The 19,665-nt window shown below is 49.4% G+C and overlaps 1 protein-coding gene across 1 annotated transcript; it reads right to left on the bottom strand.

The window, feature by feature from the left end:
- Positions 1-979: 979 nt before the first annotated feature.
- HNRNPUL2 (heterogeneous nuclear ribonucleoprotein U like 2) lies at positions 980-19,475 on the bottom strand. Its single transcript, XM_058822387.1, has 14 exons — positions 18,602-19,475; positions 15,095-15,215; positions 14,250-14,326; positions 13,334-13,473; positions 12,403-12,493; positions 11,728-11,840; positions 10,668-10,934; positions 9,609-9,731; positions 6,878-7,009; positions 5,583-5,751; positions 4,935-5,135; positions 3,649-3,734; positions 2,485-2,592; positions 980-1,135 (listed from the first exon to the last, which is right to left on the bottom strand). The coding sequence occupies exons 1-14, from the start codon at positions 19,215-19,217 to the stop codon at positions 1,067-1,069; spliced, it is 2,313 nt and encodes a 770-aa protein (XP_058678370.1). The 5' UTR covers positions 19,218-19,475; the 3' UTR covers positions 980-1,066.
- Positions 19,476-19,665: the final 190 nt, after the last annotated feature.

Raw genomic sequence — 19,665 nt, 5'->3', positions numbered from 1 at the left:
GGAGGAAAAATCCCCAAAATGCCAAAGAAAAATGGAAAAAAAACCCCAAAAACCCCAAAGGAACAAAATTTATACAGGGAAAAAACCCCTTAAAAATAAAATAATAAAAATATCCCAAATTCCCCTGAAATGCCCCAAAAATTAAACCCAAAAAGTCCCAAAATTCCCTCCAAGCATCCCCAAAATTCCCCCAAAAATACCCCCAAAATTAAAGGGAAAAAAACCCCAAAATTCAAGGGAAAATCCCCAAAATTAAAGGAAAAAACCCCAATTTCAAGGCTCCATTAATTAACAGAGCCCCACTAATTAATGGAGATCCCCTCTAATTAACGAACCATTAACAAAATAATGAGTTATTAATTAAGGGATTAATAAAGGGACCCCAATTACCAACAGGCCTGTTAATTAACTGAGGCCCCTATTAAAATAATTAATAATTAATTAAAATCCCCTCATTAACATCAATTAACGCCCCCTGAGGGGAGGGGGGGAGGATTTGGGGTCCCCCCAGTGCCCACCCCCCACCCGTCACTGGGAATTGCCCAAAATCTCCCCAAAATTCACCAAAATCCCCCCAAATTCACCAAAATCCCCCAAAATGTCCCCAAATTCACCAAATCCCATCGGACTCCCCCAAAACGGTCCCAAAGGGGGGGAGGGGCAGATTTTGGGGTCCCCCCCTCCCCCTCCTCCATTTCCTCCTCTTTTTTTTTTTCCCTCTTTTTTTTTGCGCTTTTTTTTTTATACAATTACAACAAAATTCTTTCAACAAACTTTAAAAAAAAAAAATTTACATTTTTCCATCTTTTTTTTTTCCTTTTTTTTTTTCCCTCCCTTTTTTTAAATTTTTTTTTTGCTTTTTTTGCTTTTTTTTCCTTCTCTTTTCCCCTCCCCCTCCCCCCTTTTGTTGTTGTTTTTTGTTGGTTTTTTCCAGCCCCTCCCCCCTCCCCATTTTTGTTTTTTTTTTTTTTTTTTTTTCCCCCGTTTTTTTTTCCCCGCCCCTCCCCCCCCGCCCCGCCCCCACCTCCCCAAATTTGCCCAAATTTTGGGTTTTTCGGGCCGGGGTTCACCGGTAGCCCTGGTAGCCGTAGTAGTTCCTGTAGTACCGGTCTCTGTCCTGGTAGTAGTTCTGCCACTGGGGGAGAGGGGGAAACCGGTTCAGCTGGGGAAACCGGGAGGCCACGGAGAGCACCCCAAAATTCACCCCAGAAACTCCCCCAAAATTCCCACATTTCACCCCAAAATTCCACCCTAAAAATCCTCGTATTTCACCTCAAAATTCCCGAAAAATCCGTAAATTTCACCCTGAAATTCACCCCAAAAATCCCCAAGTTTCACCCCCAATATTCCACCCCAAAAATCCCCCAATTTCATCCCAAAAATCCCCCCAACTCCCCAATTTTCACCCTGAAATTTCACCCCAAAAAATCCCAAAATTCCACACCAAAATTTAACCCCAAAAGTCCCCAAATCCCACCCCAAAATTCCACCCCCCCAATCCCCAAATTTCACCCCAAAAATCCCACCCCAAAATTCTCCAGATTTCATGTCTGCCACTGGGGGAGGTTAAACTGGGCACACTGGGATTCCACAGAGAGCACCCCAAAATCTCCAGAAGTTTACACCAAAAATCCTCAAATTTTGCCCAGAAAACCCTGAAATTATGCTGCAAAACTCCCCACATTTCACCCCAAAATTCCCCCCCCAAATCCCCACATTTCTCCCTGGAATTACCCAAATTCTACCCCTAATTCCATCCTAAAAAATCCAAAAATTTTACCCCAAAAATCTCCTTATTTTACCCCAAAATTTCACCCCAAAATTACCCAAATTCGACCCCAAAATTCACCCCAAAAATCCCTAATTTCCACTCTGAAATTCTCCAAATTCCGCCCCAAAAATCCCCAAGTTTCACCCCCAAGTTCCCATTAGAATCCGTCATTTCTGGGTCATTTTACAACCTGGAGTAACCCTGGAGTAACCTTGGCCTAAATCCCAGTTTAAACCCGGTGTAACTCCCAGTGTAACCCCAGTTTAACCCTGATTTAACCCCAGGTTAACCCTAGTTTAACCCCAGGTTTAGCCCCGGTTTACCCCAGGTTTAGCCCCGGTTTAACCCCAGGTTTAGCCCCGGTTTAACCCCAGGTTTAACCCCAGGTTTAACCCCGGTTTAACCCCAGGTTTAGCCCCGGTTTAACCCCAGGTTTAGCCCCGGTTTAACCCCAGGTTTAGCCCCGGTTTAACCCCAGGTTTAGCCCCGGTTTAACCCCAGGTTTAGCCCAGGTTTAGCCCCGGTTTAGCCCCGGTTCAACCCCCACCTCGCGGTTGTACTGCCGGTAGTAGTCGCGGTATCTGTTGTAGTGACCCCGGGGTAACTCCCGGTTTAACCCTGATGCAGAACCCGGTTTAGCCCCAGGTTTAACCCCGGTTTAGCCCCAGTTTAACCCCAGTTTAACCCCAGGTTTATCCCGGTTTAATCCCCACCTCGCGGTTGTACTGCCGGTAGTAGTCGCGGTATCTGTTGTAGTCGTAGTCGCGGCCGTAGAACCGATCGTCGTAGCCCCGGTAGCGCTCGTAGAAGTTCCGGTAGCCCTGGGACCAGTATGGACCAGTCAGAACCAGTTAGGACCAGTTGGGACCAGTTTAGACAAAGACAAACCAATAAAGGATGGTAAAAACGCTTAAAAACCAGTAAACCCCCCAATTTTAAACTGGTAAAAAGCAGCAACAAACCCGTTTAAAGCAGCTCAGTTCAAACCAGTTCAGACCCATTAAAACCAGTTCAGCCCAGCTGACACCACATCAAAGCAGTTCAGAACTGTTTGAACTGGTCCAAAATGGTTTAAACTGGTCCAAAAATGGTTTAAACCAGTTGAAAATGGTTTAAACCAGTCACCAAACCAGTTCAGACCATTTAAAACCTCAGAAAACCAGTTTTAAATCAGTCCAAAATAGCAAAAAAATCCAGTTAAATCCACTTTATATGAGTTCATGCTCCAAAAATGCCCCAGAACTGCCCAGAATGAGCAGGAAACGACAGGAAAGTGCCAGGAAACGGTGAAATAGTGGGAAATGCCCTGAAAATGCCCCAAAATTGGGCTGGAAACACCCCAGGAATGCCCTGAGTGACCCCAAAAATGCCCAGGAATTGGGAAATGCCCCAGAAATGCCCCCAAAAATGCCCTAAAAGTGCCCCAAAAATGCCCTGAGTGAACCAAGAAACGCCAGGGAATTGGCCTGGAAGTGGGAAATGCCCCAGGAATGACCCAAAAGTGCCCAAAATGAGCCTGAAAAGGCCCCAGGAATGCACCGAGTGACCCCAGAAATGCCCAAGAATTGACCAGGGAGTGTCTGGAAGTGGGAAGGGCCCCAAAAATGCCCCAGAAATGCCCAAAACCAGGCTGGAAACACCTCAGGAATGCCATGAGTGACCCCAAAACCATCCAAGAATTGGGAAATGCCCCAAAAACGCCCCAAAACTGGGTTGGAAACACCCCAGGACTGCCCTGAGTGACCCCAAAAATGCCCAAGAATTGGGAAATGCCCCAGAAATGCCCCAAAAATACCCCCAAAAGTGCCCAAACCTGGGCTGGAAAGGCCCCAGGAATGCCCGGAATGCCCCGGAATGTTCCGGAAGCGCGCACTCACCCCGCGGTTGCCGGGCTGCCCCCAGTACTGCGGCTGCTGCTGGCCCCCGTAGACGCGGCTGTCGTAGCCCCGGCGCTGCCCCCCCACTGTGGAACGGGGCAGGAAGGAGTCAGGAACGGGGCAGGAACGGGTGAGGAATGGGGCAGGAATGGGACAGGAATGGGGCAGGAATGGGGCAGGAACAGGGCAGGAATGGGAACAGGAACGGGGAAAGGAATGGGACAGGAACGGGGCGGGAACGGGGCAGGAACGGGGCAGGAATGGGGCAGGAATGAGAACAGGAATGGGAACACGAATGGGAACAGGAATGGGGCAGGAACGGGGGCAGGAACGGGGACAGGAATGGGACAGGAATGGGACAGGAATGGGGAAAGGAATGGGAACAGGAAGGGGAACAGGAATGGGGCAGGAATGGGGACAGGAATGGGACAGGAATGGGAACAGGAATGGGGCAGGAACGGGGCAGGAATGGGGCAGGAACGGGGCAGGAATGGGGCAGGAACAGGGACAGGAATGGGACAGGAATGGGGCAGGAATGGGGCAGGAATGGGGCAGGAACGGGGCAGGAATGGGGCAGGAATGGGGAAAGGAATGGGGCAGGAACGGGGCAGGAACGGGGCAGAGAGGGAACGGGAACTGTACCCAGATCCCACACAGATCCTGCCCAAAAACCCCCCCAAAATCCCTCAAACCCAGCCCAAATTCATCCCAAATCCAGCCAAAAATCCCACCCAAACCCCATCAAATCCAGCCCAACACCCCTCAAACCCAGCCCAAAATCCAGCCCCAAACCCCCTGAAAATTCTGCCCAAAACCCCATAAAACCCAGCCCAAAACCCCTCAAATCCAGCCCAAAGTCATCCGAAATTTTCCCACTTTCCCCATTTTTCACCCCATTTCCCCCCGACCGTAGCCCTGGCCGCGGTTGTGGTTCTGCCGGCTGTGCTTGTTGCGGTTGTTGCGCCAGTTGCCATTTTAACCCCGTTTATCCCATTATAACCCCGTTTTTTCCCATGTTTAGCCCATTTTAAACCCGTTTTTTCCTCATTTATCCCATTTCTAAGCAGTTTTTTTCCCATTTTTTCCCATTTTTGTGTATTTTATCCCCGTTTCCCCCCTGACCGTAGCCCTGGCCGCGGCTGCGGTTCTGCCGGCTGCGCTTGTTGCGCCGGTTGCAATTTTAACCCCGTTTTACCCCCGTTTTTTCCCCATTTACCCCATTTTTAAGCAGTTTTTTTCCCATTTTTTCCCGTTTTTGGGCAGTTTAACCCCGTTTCCCCCCTGACCATAGCCCTGGCCGCGGTTGCGGTTCTGCCGGTTGCGCTTGTTGCGGTTGTTGCGCCGGTTGCCGCGTTTCTCCGAGGGCGGCAGCTGCTTCCGCGCCTCCTCCTTCCAGCGCAGCACCAGCGGCGCCGCCTCGTCCCGGCCCAGCTCCCCGAACACGACCTCGTCCACGTACTCGCTCTTCTCCGGGATCGAGTAGTTGGCTGAAAAAAATGCAAAATTTGGGTCAGAAATGGGGAGAAAAAACCAGCAAAATTTGGGTCAGAAATGGGGGGAAAATGGGGAATTTACAGAGGGAAAATCGGTGCTGGGAGTGGTGAGAAACGAGGGAAAATCCCCCTTTTTTTCCCTCATTTTCCGTGTGGTTTTCCCCCTTATTTCCCAGGGACTTTGCCCCATTTTTTCCCAGGCATTTTCCCTTGTTTTTCCCCTCATTTCCCACGGATTCTTCCCCCCACTTCCCCTCTCATTTCCCCCATATTTTTCCCCCCCATTTCCCACGGATTTTTTGCCCATTTCCCCCCATTTTTTTGCTCCAACTTCCCCCATTTTTTCCCCTCATTTTCCTCACTTTTCCCCTAACTTCCGTGGATTTTTTCCCCCCGCGTTTTTCTCCTGTTTTTGCCCCGTTTTTCCCCCCGGGGCCCCACCTTTCATCTCGAGCATGACGGAGTCGGGCACGTCGTCGCCCTCGCTGAGGCGCCGCTGCTGCAGGCGCTGCTCCCACTCGGGCTCGGGGGGAACGATCACCACGACCTTCCTGCAGAAGCCCTTGAAGGCCGACAGCTTCCGCCGCTGCCCCGAGTTGTACACGTTGCACTGGGGCGAAAACGGGAATTTGGGGGAAAAAAACGGGCGTTTGGGGAAAAAAATTGAATTTTAGGGGGAAAAATGGGGTTTTGGAGGAGAAAAAATGGGGTTTGGAGGGAAAAAAAGGCGGGTTTTCCCTGGATTTCCAGGCCGTTTTTCTTAGATCTCTGAGCTGGTTTTCCCTGGATCTCTGGGCTGCTTTTCCCTGCATTTCCAGCCCAGTTTTCCTTGGATCTCTATGCTGTTTTCCCAGATTTCCAGCCCAGTTTTCCCTGGATTTCTGAGTTGGTTTTCCCTGGAATTCTGTTCTGCTTTTCCCAGCTTTCTCAGTTGCTTTTCCCAGGATTTCTGGGGTAGTTTCCCTGGATCTCAGGAGCAATTTTCCAAGATTTCTGGGCAGGTTTTCTGGGCAGCTTTTCCCTGGATTTCCAGCCCAGTTTCCCTGGATCTATGGGCTGGTTTTCTGGGCAGGTTTTCCCAGATTTCCATTCCAGTTTCCCTGGATCTCTGTGCTGCTTTTCCCAGCTTTCAGGGCTGCTTTTCCCAGATTTCTGGGCAGCTTTTCCCTGGATTTCCACCCCGATTTTGGGCAGTTTTTCCCTGGATTTCCAGCCCGCTTTCCCTGGATTTCTGTTCTGGTTTTCCCTGGATTTCTGTGCTGTTTTTCCCACCTTACTGGCCAAATTCCCAGGATTTCTGTGCTGCTTTCCCCTGGATCTCTGTGCTGGTTTCGCTGGATCTCTGGGCAAGTTTTCCCAGATTTCCATCCCAATTTTGTGCTGCTTTCCCCTGGATTTCCAGCCCGGTTTTGTGCAGCTTTTCCCAGTTTTCCATCCCAATTTTGTGCCACTTTTCCCAGATTCCCATCCCGATTTTGGGCAGCTTTTCCCTGGATTTCCAGCCTGATTTTGAGCGGGATTTCCCAGTTTTCCAGCCCAGTTTCCCTGGATTTCCAGCCCGTTTTTCCCAGGATCTATGGACCGATTTCCCCGGATTTCTGTGCAGGTTCTCCCAGATTTCCACCCCGATTTTGGGCAGCTTTGCCCTGGATTTCCAGCCCAGTTTCCCTGGATCTCCGTGCTGCTTTTCCCACCTTTCAGGGCCTGTTTTCCCAGCCCCTCCTGCCCGGGGGTACCTGGTCGAGGATGAAGTTGCGGCGGGCGCGGGGCGCGATCTGCACCAGCTTGCTAAGGCACTGCGCCGCCTGCTGAGTCAGCAGCTCCCGGCTCTTGGCGTCCAGCTCCTCCTCCGGCTCCGGGCCCCGCGTCTGGGGGGGAAACGGGAATTTGGGGATTGGGAATGGTGGGAACGGGCAGGGGGAGGGAGGGGGAGAGCCAGGAGGGGGAGCCTGGGGCTGGCTGGGCCACAGAGCCCTGAAATCCCACCCTGGAATTCCTTTTATTCACATCTACCCCTGAAAGCCCAGCCTGGAATTCCTGTTATCCCCATCCCAGAAATCCCAGCCCAGAATTCCTGTTATTCCATCCTATCAATCCCATTATCTTCATCCTATTAATCCCATTATCCCATCCTATTAATCCCACTATCCCATCCTACCAATCCCATTATTGCTGTTATTCACATCCATCCCAGAAATCCCATCCTGGAATTCCGGCTAATCCATCCTATCAATCCCATTATTCCCACCCCAGAAATCCCAACCCAGAATTCCTGTTATTCACATCCATCCCAGAAATCCCAGCCTGGAATTCCTCCTAATCCATCCTATCAATCCCATTATTTCCACCCCAGAATTCCCACCTGTGCCATTCCATTATTCCATCCTATCAATCCCATTATTTTCATCCTATTAATCCCATTATCCCATCCTATTAATCTCATTATTCCCACCCAGAAATCCCAACCCAGAATTCCTGTTATTCCCACCCCAGAAATCCCAGCCTAGAATTCCTCCTATTCCATCCTATCAATCCCATTGTCTTCATCCTATTAATCCCACTATCCCACCCCACCAATCCCATTATTCCTGTTATTCCCACCCCAGAATTCCTAGTCTGGAATTCCTCCTATTCCATCCTATCAATCCCATTATCTTCATCCTATTAATCCCACTATCCCACCCCACCAATCCCATTATTCCTGTCATTCCCACCCCAGAATTCCTAGTCTGGAATTCCTCCTATTCCATCCTATCAATCCTATTATTCCCACCCCAGAAATCCCAGCCTGGAATTCCTGTTATTCACATCCATCCCAGAAATCCCAGTCTGGAATTCCTGTTATTCCATTTTAGCAATCCCATTACCTTCATCCCATTAATCCCATTAATCTCATCCTATTAACCCCATTATTCTCACCCCAGAAATCCTACCCCAGAATTCCTGTTATTCCATCCTATTAATCCCATTATCCCATCCTATTAATCCCACTATCCCATCCTATCAATCCTATTATTTCCACCCCAGAATTCCCATCTGTGCCATCCCATTATCCCATTTTATCAATCCCATTATCTTCATCCTATTAATCCCATTACTCCCAGTCCATCCCACGATTCCCATTCTCACTCTATCCCTTTCTATTGATTCCATTATTCCCACCCCAGAATTCCCATCCATGCCCTCCCATTATCCCATTATCCCATCAATCCCATTATTCCCAGTCCATGCCACCACTGCCACTCCTATTATCCCATCCTGTCAATCCCATTATTCCCACTCCAGAATTCCCATCTGTGCCATCGCGTTATCCCATTTTATCAATCCCATTATTTTCATCTTAATAATCCCATTATCCCATCCTATCAATCCCATTATTCCCGTCTCATTATCCCATCCTATCACTGCCATTTATTCCCATCCCGTTATCCCATTACTCCTGTTATTCCCACTCCAGAATTCCCATCTGTGCCATTCCATTATTCCATCCTATCACTCCCATTATCCCATCCTATCAATCCCGTTATTTTCATCCCATCAATCCCATTACTCCCATCCCATCAATCCCGTAATTCCCATCCCATTATCCCATCCTATCAATCCCATTATTCCTGTTATTTCCATTTCCAGAATTTCCATCCCTGTCATCCCATTATCCCTTCCTATTAATGCCATTATTCCATCCCATTATCTCGTCCTATCAATCCCATTATCCCATCCCATTATCCCATCATTCCCATCCCATTATCTCATCCTATCAATCCCATTATTCCCGCTCCAGAATTCCCATTATCTCATCCTATCAATCCCATTATTCCCGCTCCAGAATTCCCATTATCTCATCCTATCAATGCCATTATTCCCGCTCCAGAATTCCCATTATCTCATCCTATCAATGCCATTATTCCCGCTCCAGAATTCCCATTATCTCATCCTATCAATGCCATTATTCCCGCTCCAGAATTCCCATTATCTCATCCTGTCAATCCCATTATTCCCACTCCAGAATTCCCATTATCTCATCCTGTCAATGCCATTATTCCCATTATCTCATCCTATCAATGCCATTATTCCCACTCCAGAATTCCCATTGTCTCATCCTGTCAATCCCATTATTCCCACTCCAGAATTCCCATTATCTCATCCTGTCAATGCCATTATTCCCATTATCTCATCCTATCAATGCCATTATTCCCACTCCAGAATTCCCATTATCTCATCCTGTCAATGCCATTATTCCCATTATCTCATCCTATCAATGCCATTATTCCCACTCCAGAATTCCCATTATCTCATCCTGTCAATCCCATTATTCCCACTCCAGAATTCCCATTATCTCATCCTGTCAATGCCATTATTCCCATTATCTCATCCTATCAATGCCATTATTCCCACTCCAGAATTCCCATTATCGCATCCTATCAATGCCACAGAGCCCAGGGACCCCCCGGTCCCGGCTGTGCTGACCCTGAGCTGGTGCAGGACGCGCTCGGTGCCCAGGATGTTGTAGCGCTTGTCCCGGTTCTCCTGGGAATGTTTCTGTGCCCAAAGCGTCTTCCCCGAGCCCGGCAGCCCCACCATCAGCAGCACCTGGGGGGGACAGAGGGACAAAATCCCTGATGGGACAGAATTCCTGAAGGGGAGAGGGGAATGGGGCACAGGGAGGGATGGACAGAATTCCTGATGGGACAGAATTCCCAGAGGGGAGAGGGGAATGGGGCACGGCATTACCAAAAGGGGAGGGAATTCCTCAGGGCGCATGGGAGTGGGGATCAGGACTGGGATCCATTCCCAGGGAACGGGGCACGGGATTGCCAGTGGATCCAAGGGAATGGGGCACAGAATTCCCAGTAAATCAAGACTGGGATTCCCAGTGGGGCAGGGAATGGGGCACAGGATTCCCAGTGAATCCAGAGGGATCAACACTGGGATTCCCAGCGGATCCAGAGAAACAGGCACAGGATTCTGGATGGAACAGGGATGGGATTCCCAGTGGATCCAGAGGGACAAACACCAGGATTCCCAGTGGATCCAGGAAAAAGGGGCACTGGGATTCCTAGGGGATCAGGACTGGGATTCCCAGTGGATCCAGAGGAATTAACGCCAGGATTCCCAGCGGATCCCAGCCTGGATTCCCAGTGGATCCATGCCCTCGTTCCCAGCAAACCCAACCCCACCATCCCCAGTGGGACCCCGGGAAACCCTGGGGAGGAAGGGTCCCCTGGATCCCCAAGGAACCCCTCAGGAATCCCCCAGACCCCAGGGAACCCCCACAGAACCCCTAGGCAGGATGCCCAGGGATCCCCCTGGACCCTCAGGAGGATCCCCCAGGAGGAACCTCCAGGAAACCCCCAGAGACCCCCCAGAAACACCCCCAAACCCTCCAAGCCCCCTCCCCACGTCTCACCTCGCGCTCCTCGGCGCTGCGGGGCCGTGCGCACCCGCTGCTCCACGGGGATCCCCCGGGACCCCCCAAAACCCCTCAGGACCCCCAAACCTCCCCCAAAGCCCCCCAGAACTCCCCACCTCGCACTCCTCGGTGCTGCGGGGCCCCGGGGCCGTGCGCACCCGCTGCTCCACGGGCACCTCGTGGATGAACACGAAGCCGTCGGGCACCGGCGCCAGCGGCTCCGGGCGCTGCCCGAAGTTGAGCTCCACGGCGCAGCCCTTGCACAGCACGTGGGGCAGCAGCGCCCGGGCACCCAGCGCCTCCTTGGGCACCGTGAAGGCCGTGCCCAGCTCCTGCCCGTTCTTGGAGAACGACAGCGCCACCAGCTCCGCGCCCTCAAAGTCCTGGGGGACCAGAGGGGACAAAACCCAAAAGCTTTCCCTCTTGTGCCCATTTTATTCTGGATTTTCCCTGGTTTTCCCCTCATTTTTCTCCTCTTTTTTTCCTAATATTTCTCCTATTTTTCCCTGGTTTTTCCCCCCAATTTTCCCCGGTTTCTTTCCTGATTTTTCCAGGTTTTTCCCTAAATTTTTTCCCTTGATTTCTTCTGGTCTTTTTCCTAATTTTTCTCCTTTTCTTCCCTGATCTTCTCTGATATTCCCCCATTTTTTTTTGCTGATTTTTCCATGTTTTTCCCTGATTTTTCAGCTCTTTTTTGGCTAATTTTTCTCCCTTTTTTCCCATGATTTTTCCCTTTTCTCCCCCTGGTTTTTCCCCTTTATTACCTAAGTTTTCTTCTCTTTACCATGACATTTCCACCTTTTCCCTGACTTTTTCCCATTTTTTATCCTTTCTTTTCTGATTTGTTCCCATTTTTTCCCTGATTTTTTCCCTAAATTTTCACCTATTTTTTCTCCTTTTCTTTCCTGATTTTTCCCATTTTTTTCCTATTTTTCCCCTTTTTCTTCTTCATTTTCCCAGATATTTTTTTGGATTTTACCAGGCTTTTTTTCCCGATTTTACCAGGATTTTTCCCCTGACTTCTCCCCATTTTATCCTGATTTTTCTTCTGTTTTTTCCCAGATTTTTCCCCTTTATCCCCCAATTTTCCCCATTTTTTTAGGATTTTCCCAGGTTCCTCCCCAAGATCTCCTGATTTTTCCAGCATTTCCCCATTTTCCCCATTTCTCCTCTCACCGCGAAGCAGCCGATGACGTCGTTCTCTCCAAAACTTTCCCCAAACTCCTCAAATTTTCCATTTTCCACCTTCAGCCCCCGCCCGTCGAAGCCGTAGGAAAATTCATCCTCCCCTGGAACAGGCAAAAAAGGAGATTTGAGATAAAAAAAAGGGATTTTGGGACTGGATTTGGGATCTGGGATTTGGGGATTTTTGGGGTGGATTTGGGGATTTTTGGGAGATTTGGGATCCTGTATGGATTTTTGGGACCCTGAGCTGGATTTTGGGGTGGATTTGGGATCCTCAGCTGCATTTTGGGGATCCTGGGCTGGATTTTGGGGGGCACTTCAGGGGATTTGGGGATCCTGGATGGATTTGGGGGTTCCTGGATGGATTTTTGTGTACATTTCAGAGGATTTGGGGATCCTGGATGGATTTCAGGTACATTTCAGGGGATTTGGGGCTGGATATTGGGATTCTGGATGGATTTTGAGGATCCTGGATGGATTTTCGGGTACATTTCAGAGGATTTGGGGATCCTGAGCTGGATTTTGGGGATCCTGGATGGATTTTGGGTCCATTTCAGGGGATTTGGGGCTGGATTTTGGGATTCTGGACGGATTTTGAGGATCCTGGATGGATTTGGGATCCTGGGCTGGATTTCTGGGTACATTTCAGGGCATTTGGGGTCTCACCCAGCTGGGAGTGGGAGAAGTCCACGGACCAGCCCACCCTGAGCAGCGGCACCTCGGAGCTGCCCTCCTTCCCAGGGAGGTTCTGAGACACCTGAGGGCAAATTTGGGGATTTGGGATCAAAACAATTCGGGAATGGGGCAGGGAAAGGGGAACAGCAGCAGGAGAAACCCCCAAAACCCCAAACAGAGCCAAAATCTGCTAAAATAAACAAAAAACACCCCCAAAAGGCAGTTAAAACCTCTCAAGCTGTCCCAAAATATCTCTGAACTCCCCTGAAAAACCCTAAACACACCCAAAATCCCCCAAACTCACCCAAAAATCCCCTAAAAACCCCAAACTCTCCCAAAACCCCCCTTAAACCTCCCCCAAATTTCCTTTTCTGCCCCTCCCTGTGTAATCCCAGCCCCTCAGGGAGTTTTTTCCCCTTTTTTCCCCTGTTTTCTCCCCGTTTTTTTCCCATTTCCCCCCCATCTTTCCCTGGAAACAGACCCGTTCATTTCCCCCCATTTTTTCTCTGTGTTTTTCCCATTTCCCCCATTTTTACCCCATATTTCCATGGCCACCTTTGCCTGGAAGCAGACCTGTCCATTTGCCCATATTTACCCCCGGTTTTTTGCCCATTTTCCCCCGTTTTAGCCCCATTTCCATGCCCACCTTGGCCTGGAAGCAGACCCGTCCATTTGCCCATATTTACCCCCGGTTTTTTGCCCATTTTCCCCCGTTTTAGCCCCATTTCCATGCCCACCTTGGCCTGGAAGCAGACCCGGCCCTGGGTGACCCCGTGGGTGCTGCGGGCCCCGGCCTTTTCCCCCCATTTTTTTGCCCATTTTTCCTCTGTTTTTTCCCCATTTTTTTGCCCATTTTCCCCCTGTTTTTTTCCCCATTTCTCGCCCATTTCCCCCTGTTTTTCCCCCGTATTTCCATGCCCACCTTGGCCTGGAAGCAGACCCGGCCCTGGGTGACCCCGTGGGTGCTGCGGGCCCCGGCCCAGAGCCCCGGGAAGCGCTCGTGGAACAGCGGCTGCCCCCCGTAACGGTCCCGGCTGGCGCGGAACTGCAGGTCCGACGTGTCTGGGGGAAAAGGAATGTTCCAGAACAAATCCCAACGTTCCACAACAAATCCCAGCCCAAATCCCCCAAATCGGGACAAAAACTCCAGCAGAAATCCCAGAATTTAGCCCCAGGTCCGACGTGTCTGGGGGGAAAGGAACGTTCCTGAACAAATCCCAGCTAAAATCCCAGAATTCCAGAACAAATCCCCCAAATCAGGACAAAAATCCCAGAATTCCAGAACAAATCCCGGCAAAAACCCCAGAAATCGGGACAAAAATCCCCGAATTCCAGCAAAAATCCCAGCTCCAATGGCCCAAATTGGGTGAAAAATCCTGGAATTTTGCCCAAAATCCCAGCCCAAATCCTTGAAATCGGGACAAAAATCCTGGAATTTATCAGAAAAAGAACAGAATTTATCCCAGGATTTATCCCCAAAGATCCCGGATTTTTTCCCAAAATCCACCCCAAAATCCCAACCCAAATCATTGAAACTGGGACAAAACTCCCAGAATTCCAGCCCAAATCCTGGCTCAAATCCTCCAAATCGGGACAAAAGTCCCAAAATTTATCCCCAAAATCCCAGAATTTATCCCAGATTTAATCCCCCAAATCCCGGAATTTATCCCCAAAATCCTGGAATTTATCCCAAAAGGAATGTTCTAATTTATCCCAGAAATCCCCAAATTTCCCCAAAATTCCCCAAATTCCCTCACAGGTGTCCAGGACCACCAGGGTGATTTGTGATTTATCCCAGAAATCCCCAAATTTCCCCAAAATTCCCCAAATTCCCTCACAGGTGTCCAGGATCACCAGGGTCTCGTCCTCCTCCCCCTCCGGGGGCTCCTCCTCGGGCGGCGGCGGCGATTTGGATCTGGGAGGGAAATGAGAAAATTGGGGAAAAATCCCAAAATTCTGGGGGTGGAAAATCCAAAATTTGGGGAAAATCCCAAATCCTGGGGCAAATCCCAATTTTCAGGACACCCAGAATTCCAGGAAAGCCCAAAATGCTCAGGAATGCCCAGCTGGGAACTCCCTGATTTTGGGACTTCTCCATCACCTCAAAAACCCAAAAAAATTCCCAAAATTCCCACTCAGCAGCTTTGGGATCTCTCCAGAACTTCTGGGGTGGTGCCAAACCCCAAAACCCTCAGAGAAAAAGAAAAACAAAAATAATGAGGAAAAGCTTAGAAAAAGAATAAGGAAAAACCTGGAAAAGATCAGAAAACACTCTGAAAAAAATTGTAAAATATTCTGAAAAAACCCAGAAAAAAAATGAAAAAAAAAATCAGAAAAATTAGAAAGATGTCCAAAAAAATCAGAAAGACATCAGAAGGCATTCCAAAAAAATTCAGAAATATTCTGGAAGAAAAAGCAGGAAAAAAAATCTATAAAAAAAAAAACCCCAAAAATATTAGAAAAATATCTGAAAGAAATAAAAAAAAAAAAAGAAAAAAAAATCAGAAAATAAAACTTGAAAAATCAGGAAAAATCAGAGAACATTGAAAGAAAAAACAGGAAAAAAAATCAGAATAAAATCAGAAAAAAATCCCCCCAAAAATTCTGAAAAAATCAGAAACAATTCCAAACACTTTTGCCAAGCCCCAGGGATGCCCCTGCCCCATCGGGGACCCTCCCGCACCGGCTGTTGTAGGCCTCCTCGCGGAACTCGTGCCAGGCCCGGCCGTGCTCGTCCTTCTCGTCCCGCAGCCGCTTCAGCCCCCGGCGCTCGGCCTCCGCCTTGGCCTTGTCCTCCTCCTCCCCTGCAACAGCAAAAAATGGGGATTTTACATCAAAATTCACTGATTTATATCAAAATGTACTGGTTTTATATCAAAATATCCGCGTTTTACACAGGGGATCCTCCTGCTCGGCCTCCGCCTTGGCCTTGTCCTCCTCCTCCCCTGGAATGGCCAAAATTGGGGATTTTACATCCAAATTTACTGGTTTTATATAAAAACTCACTGGTTTTATATCAAAATGTACTGATTTTACATCAAAATGTACTGATTTTATATCAAAATTGGGGATTTTATATCAAAATATCCAGGGTTTTATATGGGATCCTCCTGCGCTGGAATCACCAAAAACGGGGATTTTATATCAAAATATCCGGGGTTTTACATGGGAACAAGTACACAAAATTCCTGATTTTATACCAAAATATCTGGGGTTTTATATGGGAACAAATTCCTGAATTTATATCAAAATATCTGGGGTTTTATATGGGAACAAATTCCTGAATTTATATCAAAATATCTGGGGTTTTATATGGGAATAAATTCCTGAATTTATATCAAAATATCTGGGGTTTTATATGGGAATAAATTCCTGAATTTATATCAAAATATCCGGGATTTTATATGGGATCCTCCTCCCCTGGAAGATCAAAATTGGGGATTTTGTATCAAAATATCCGGGGGTTTATATGGGAATAAATTCCTGAATTTATCCCAAAATATCCGGGGTTTGCATGGCAACACAAACATGGGGAGTTGGGGAGGAATTCTGGCTTTTCCTGGAGAAAATCAGAATTTATTTCATATTTTCTGGGGAAAAAAGGGTTAAATTTTAGATTTATTTGCATTCTTCCAGGGATAAAAGGGTTAAAATTTGAATATATTTTATTTTTTCCAGCTTTGCCTGGGGAAAAAAGGGTTAAAATCCAGATTTATTTCAATTTTTCAGCTTTTCCCAAGGTTAAAATTGGGATTTATATTCATTTTCTGGGGGAAAAAAAAGAGTTAAAATTTGAATTTATTTTAATTTTTCCAGGAAAAAAAAAAAAGAGTTAAAATTTTAATTTATTCCCATTTTCTCTGGGCAAAAAAGGGTTAAACTTTATATTTACTTCCATTTTTCTGGTTTTTACTGGAGAAAAAAAGGGTTACATTTTTTATTTATTTCAATTTTTTGTCTTAAAAATCCCATTAAACCTGAATTTTCCATGGTAATGCCAAAGGCTGAATGGATTCCTTTCCTTCAGAAGCTCAAAGTTTGGTTAAAATCCAAATTTCTTCCTCACAGATGACTTCAGTCAAAGCATTCCAGGAGGATTTTGGATTTTCCCAGGTTTTAGAGCGGTGAAAAATGCCTAAAATCCTCATTTTCCTCTTAAAAATGAATTAAATAAAAACATTTTATGAAACTCTTAGAGTTTGAATGAATTTTCCCACCTGGAAAGGGTTAAAAAAGCCACAAAAACGTTTAAAATCCTTGAAAAAATGCAAAATTCCCTTGGGATTTTTCATGGAAAAGGAAGAATCCCAGACCATGATCCATTGGGTCATTGAAAACTGGAAAATCCAAATTAAAAATTAATAAATCCAACAGGAAAATCCAAGAAAACACAAAAGAAATCCCAATTTTTCTCTTCTTTGCCAAAAAAAAATTCCTGAAAATTCAAGATTAGAAAATATGTCCATAAAACCCAAGATCTTGTATTATGCCAAGATCCTAAAATTGAACTTTTCCAGCTGTAATGCCATAAAAATCAAAGTTTGGGATAAAAATGGGAATAATTTAACTTTAATCCCAATACAATTCTATTCCAGCGTGATCCAAGCTCCAGAAATCCTCCCAAAATCAGAATTTTTCCATCAAAAACCACATTTTTTCCTTCAAAATGTCAATCTTTTCTTTCAAATCCTAAGATTTTCCAATGAAAAATCAACATTATCAATCAAAAATCAATATTTTCCCTCATAAATCAGGATTTCCCCTCAAAAAAATCTACATTTCCCCCTCAAAAATCCCCATTTTCCTCACGAAAATCCAGATTTCCCCTCAAAACTCCTCATTTTCCCCTCAGAAATCACAATTTTCCTCACAAAAATCCCCAAACTTTTCCCAAACCCAGAGATTTCACCTTAAAACAAATCCCCCAATTTTCCCAACACTTTTCCCCCGGATTATTTCTCTAAATTCAACATTTCCTCCCTCATAACTGAGAATTTTCCCTCTGAAATGCACAAAAATCCCGATTTTTCCCTCAGAAATGCACAAAAATCCCGGTTTTTCCCCTCAAACCCCACAAAAATCCCGATTTTTCCCCTCCTAACCCCGAATTTTCCCCTCATCCCAAATTTCTCCCCTAAAAACCCAAATTTTCCCCAACTTTTCCCTCACAATTTCCCCAAACCCAACCCGGAATTTGCCACCTCCAGGAATTCCATTGATTTCCCCTCAGCCGCCGCCGCTCCACAAAAATCGCTTCCAATTCAAATTTTTCCCGCTTTTTTCCCCTCAAATCCCGAATTTTCCTGCGGGGAACTTGGGCATTTTGTCGCGATTTTATCCCGACTTTAACTTGATTTTATCCCGATTTTAATCCCAAATCCGGGAATGGAGACAGGACCAAAATCAGGAATTTTGAGGGAAGACCGGGAATTTTGTGAGGGGCCCCTCACGAGGCTCCGGGGCCTTTCCTGGTTTGCTCCCGGATTTTTTCCGATTTTCCGGTTTTTTTTTCCGGTTTTTGGGATTTTTTTCCCGAGCATCCCAAGGTTCTTTTCCCGGTACCGGTCCCCTCACAAAGATCCGGGGGCTCTTTCCCGATTTTGAGGATGCCTTTTGAAAATTTCGGGTTTCTTTTCCCGATTTTGGGGACCCCGGTTCTGGGGATTCCGTTCCCGGTTTCCTCATGTGGACCTCGGAGTTCTTTTCCCGATTTTGGGAACCCCGGTTCTGGGGATTCCGTTCCCGGTTCCCTCATGTGGACCTCGGGGTTCTTTTCCCGGTTCCCCTCCCGGTCCCGGGGATCCTTTCCCGGTTCTGGTTATCCCACTCCCGGTTCCGAGGGTTCCTTTCCGGGTCCCCTCATGAAGATCTCGGGACTCTCTTCCCGGTTCTGAGAACTCCATTCCCGGTTCCGAGGGTTCCTTTCCCGGTCCCCTCACGAGGATCTCGGGGTTCTTTTCCCGGTTCTCTCCTGTTCCCGGTTCTGGGAGTCCCTTTCCCGGTTCCCCTCCCGGTCCCGGGGATTCGTCACAAAGATCTCGGGATCCCATCCCCGGTTGCGAAGGTTCCTTTCCCGGTCCCCTCAAGAGAATCTCGAGCTTTCTTTTCCCGGTTCTGAGGATCCCACTCCCGGTTCCCGGTGGTTCCTCTCCCGGTTCCCTCCCGATCCCGTCTCTCCCCCATCGCTCACCCGCAGCCGCCTCCTCCTCCTTGGCCTCAGCCGCGGCCGCTTCATCCCCGCTCGGCGCCTCCTCCGGCGGCCGCTCGGCCCCGTTCACGCCGCCGCCGCCTCCTCCTCCTCCCTCGGCCGCCTCAGCCTCGGCCGCCGCTCCCTCCTCCTGCGGCGGCTGCAGCGGCTCCGACCCCGCGGGCTCGGCCGGGGCCGCCTCCTCTTCCTCCTCCTCCTCCTCCTCCACCTCCCCGGGGGGGCCGGGCTGGGCCGGGGCCGCCTCGGGGGCCGCGGCGGCCGCTTCGTCCTCATCGGCGAGCAGCGCTTCCTCGTCCTCCTCCTCTTCCTCCTCCTCCTCCTCTTCCTCCTCCTCCTCCTCCTCCTCCTCATCCCCTCCGTGGGGCCGCCCGCCCGGGCCTCCCGCCGGCCCCGCTTCCCCAGCGCAGCTCGAGGCGGCCGCGGCCGGGCCTCCCCCGCCGCCGCCGCCGCCGCCTTCCTCGGGCCCCGCCGCCAACATCTCGGCGTCCAGGGCCTCCTGCAGCCGCTGCGCCAGCTCCACCTTCAGCCCGCGGGCGTCCAGGCCGCGCCGGCCCAGCTCGGCCCGCAGCTCGGTCACCTTCAGCCGCTTCACGTCCATGGCGGGGCCGGTGTGTAGGGAAGGGGGGGGGGGGGGAAGGGGCCGCGGGGCGGGGGGGGGAAGGGAAGCGGAAGCGCGGGCGCGCTGAGGCGGCGGCGCCGAGGCCGGAGCGCGAGGCCGGGCCGGGCCTGAGGCCGCGGGGCGGGGACTGAGGGAGGGAAGGGGCGGAAGGAAGGGGGCGGAGAAGGGACGGGAGAGGGTGGGGGAGGGAGAAGCGAGCGAGAGCGCGAGGCGGGGCCGCCGCCGCTGGCGCGGGGAGGGGGCGGCCGGAGCGCGGAGCGATCGCCGGGCCCGTCCCGCTCCCGCCGCCGCCGCCTCAGCCGCGCCTGCGCCGCCGCCGCCCCTCAGCCGCGCCCCCCCGCGCGCCGCGCGCCGCCCCTGCCGCGCATGCGCCGCGCCTGCGCGCCGCACCAAACCCCGCCCGCGGCGCGCCGCCGCGCAGGCGCGG

The sequence above is a fragment of the Ammospiza caudacuta genome, chromosome 32 (assembly GCF_027887145.1).
Source record: "Ammospiza caudacuta isolate bAmmCau1 chromosome 32, bAmmCau1.pri, whole genome shotgun sequence".
NCBI classification, from domain to species: Eukaryota; Metazoa; Chordata; class Aves; order Passeriformes; family Passerellidae; genus Ammospiza; species Ammospiza caudacuta.
Note: the sequence above shows the minus strand (reverse complement) of the source record. Positions and strands in the feature narration are given on the sequence as shown.

What these genes read in the sequence shown, in the direction of transcription:
- HNRNPUL2 (XM_058822387.1), bottom strand. Translation starts at nt 19,217, where the DNA reads ATGGACGTGAAGCGGCTGAAGGTGACCGAGCTGCGGGCCGAGCTGGGC. An exon ending in GAGGAGGCCTACAACAGCCG is followed by an intron (nt 14,327 to 15,094) that starts GTGCGGGAGGGT and finishes TTTCCCTCCCAG; the next exon opens with ATCCAAATCGCCGCCGCCGC. An exon ending in CTTCTCCCACTCCCAGCTGG is followed by an intron (nt 11,841 to 12,402) that starts GTGAGACCCCAA and finishes TGCCTGTTCCAG; the next exon opens with GGGAGGATGAATTTTCCTAC.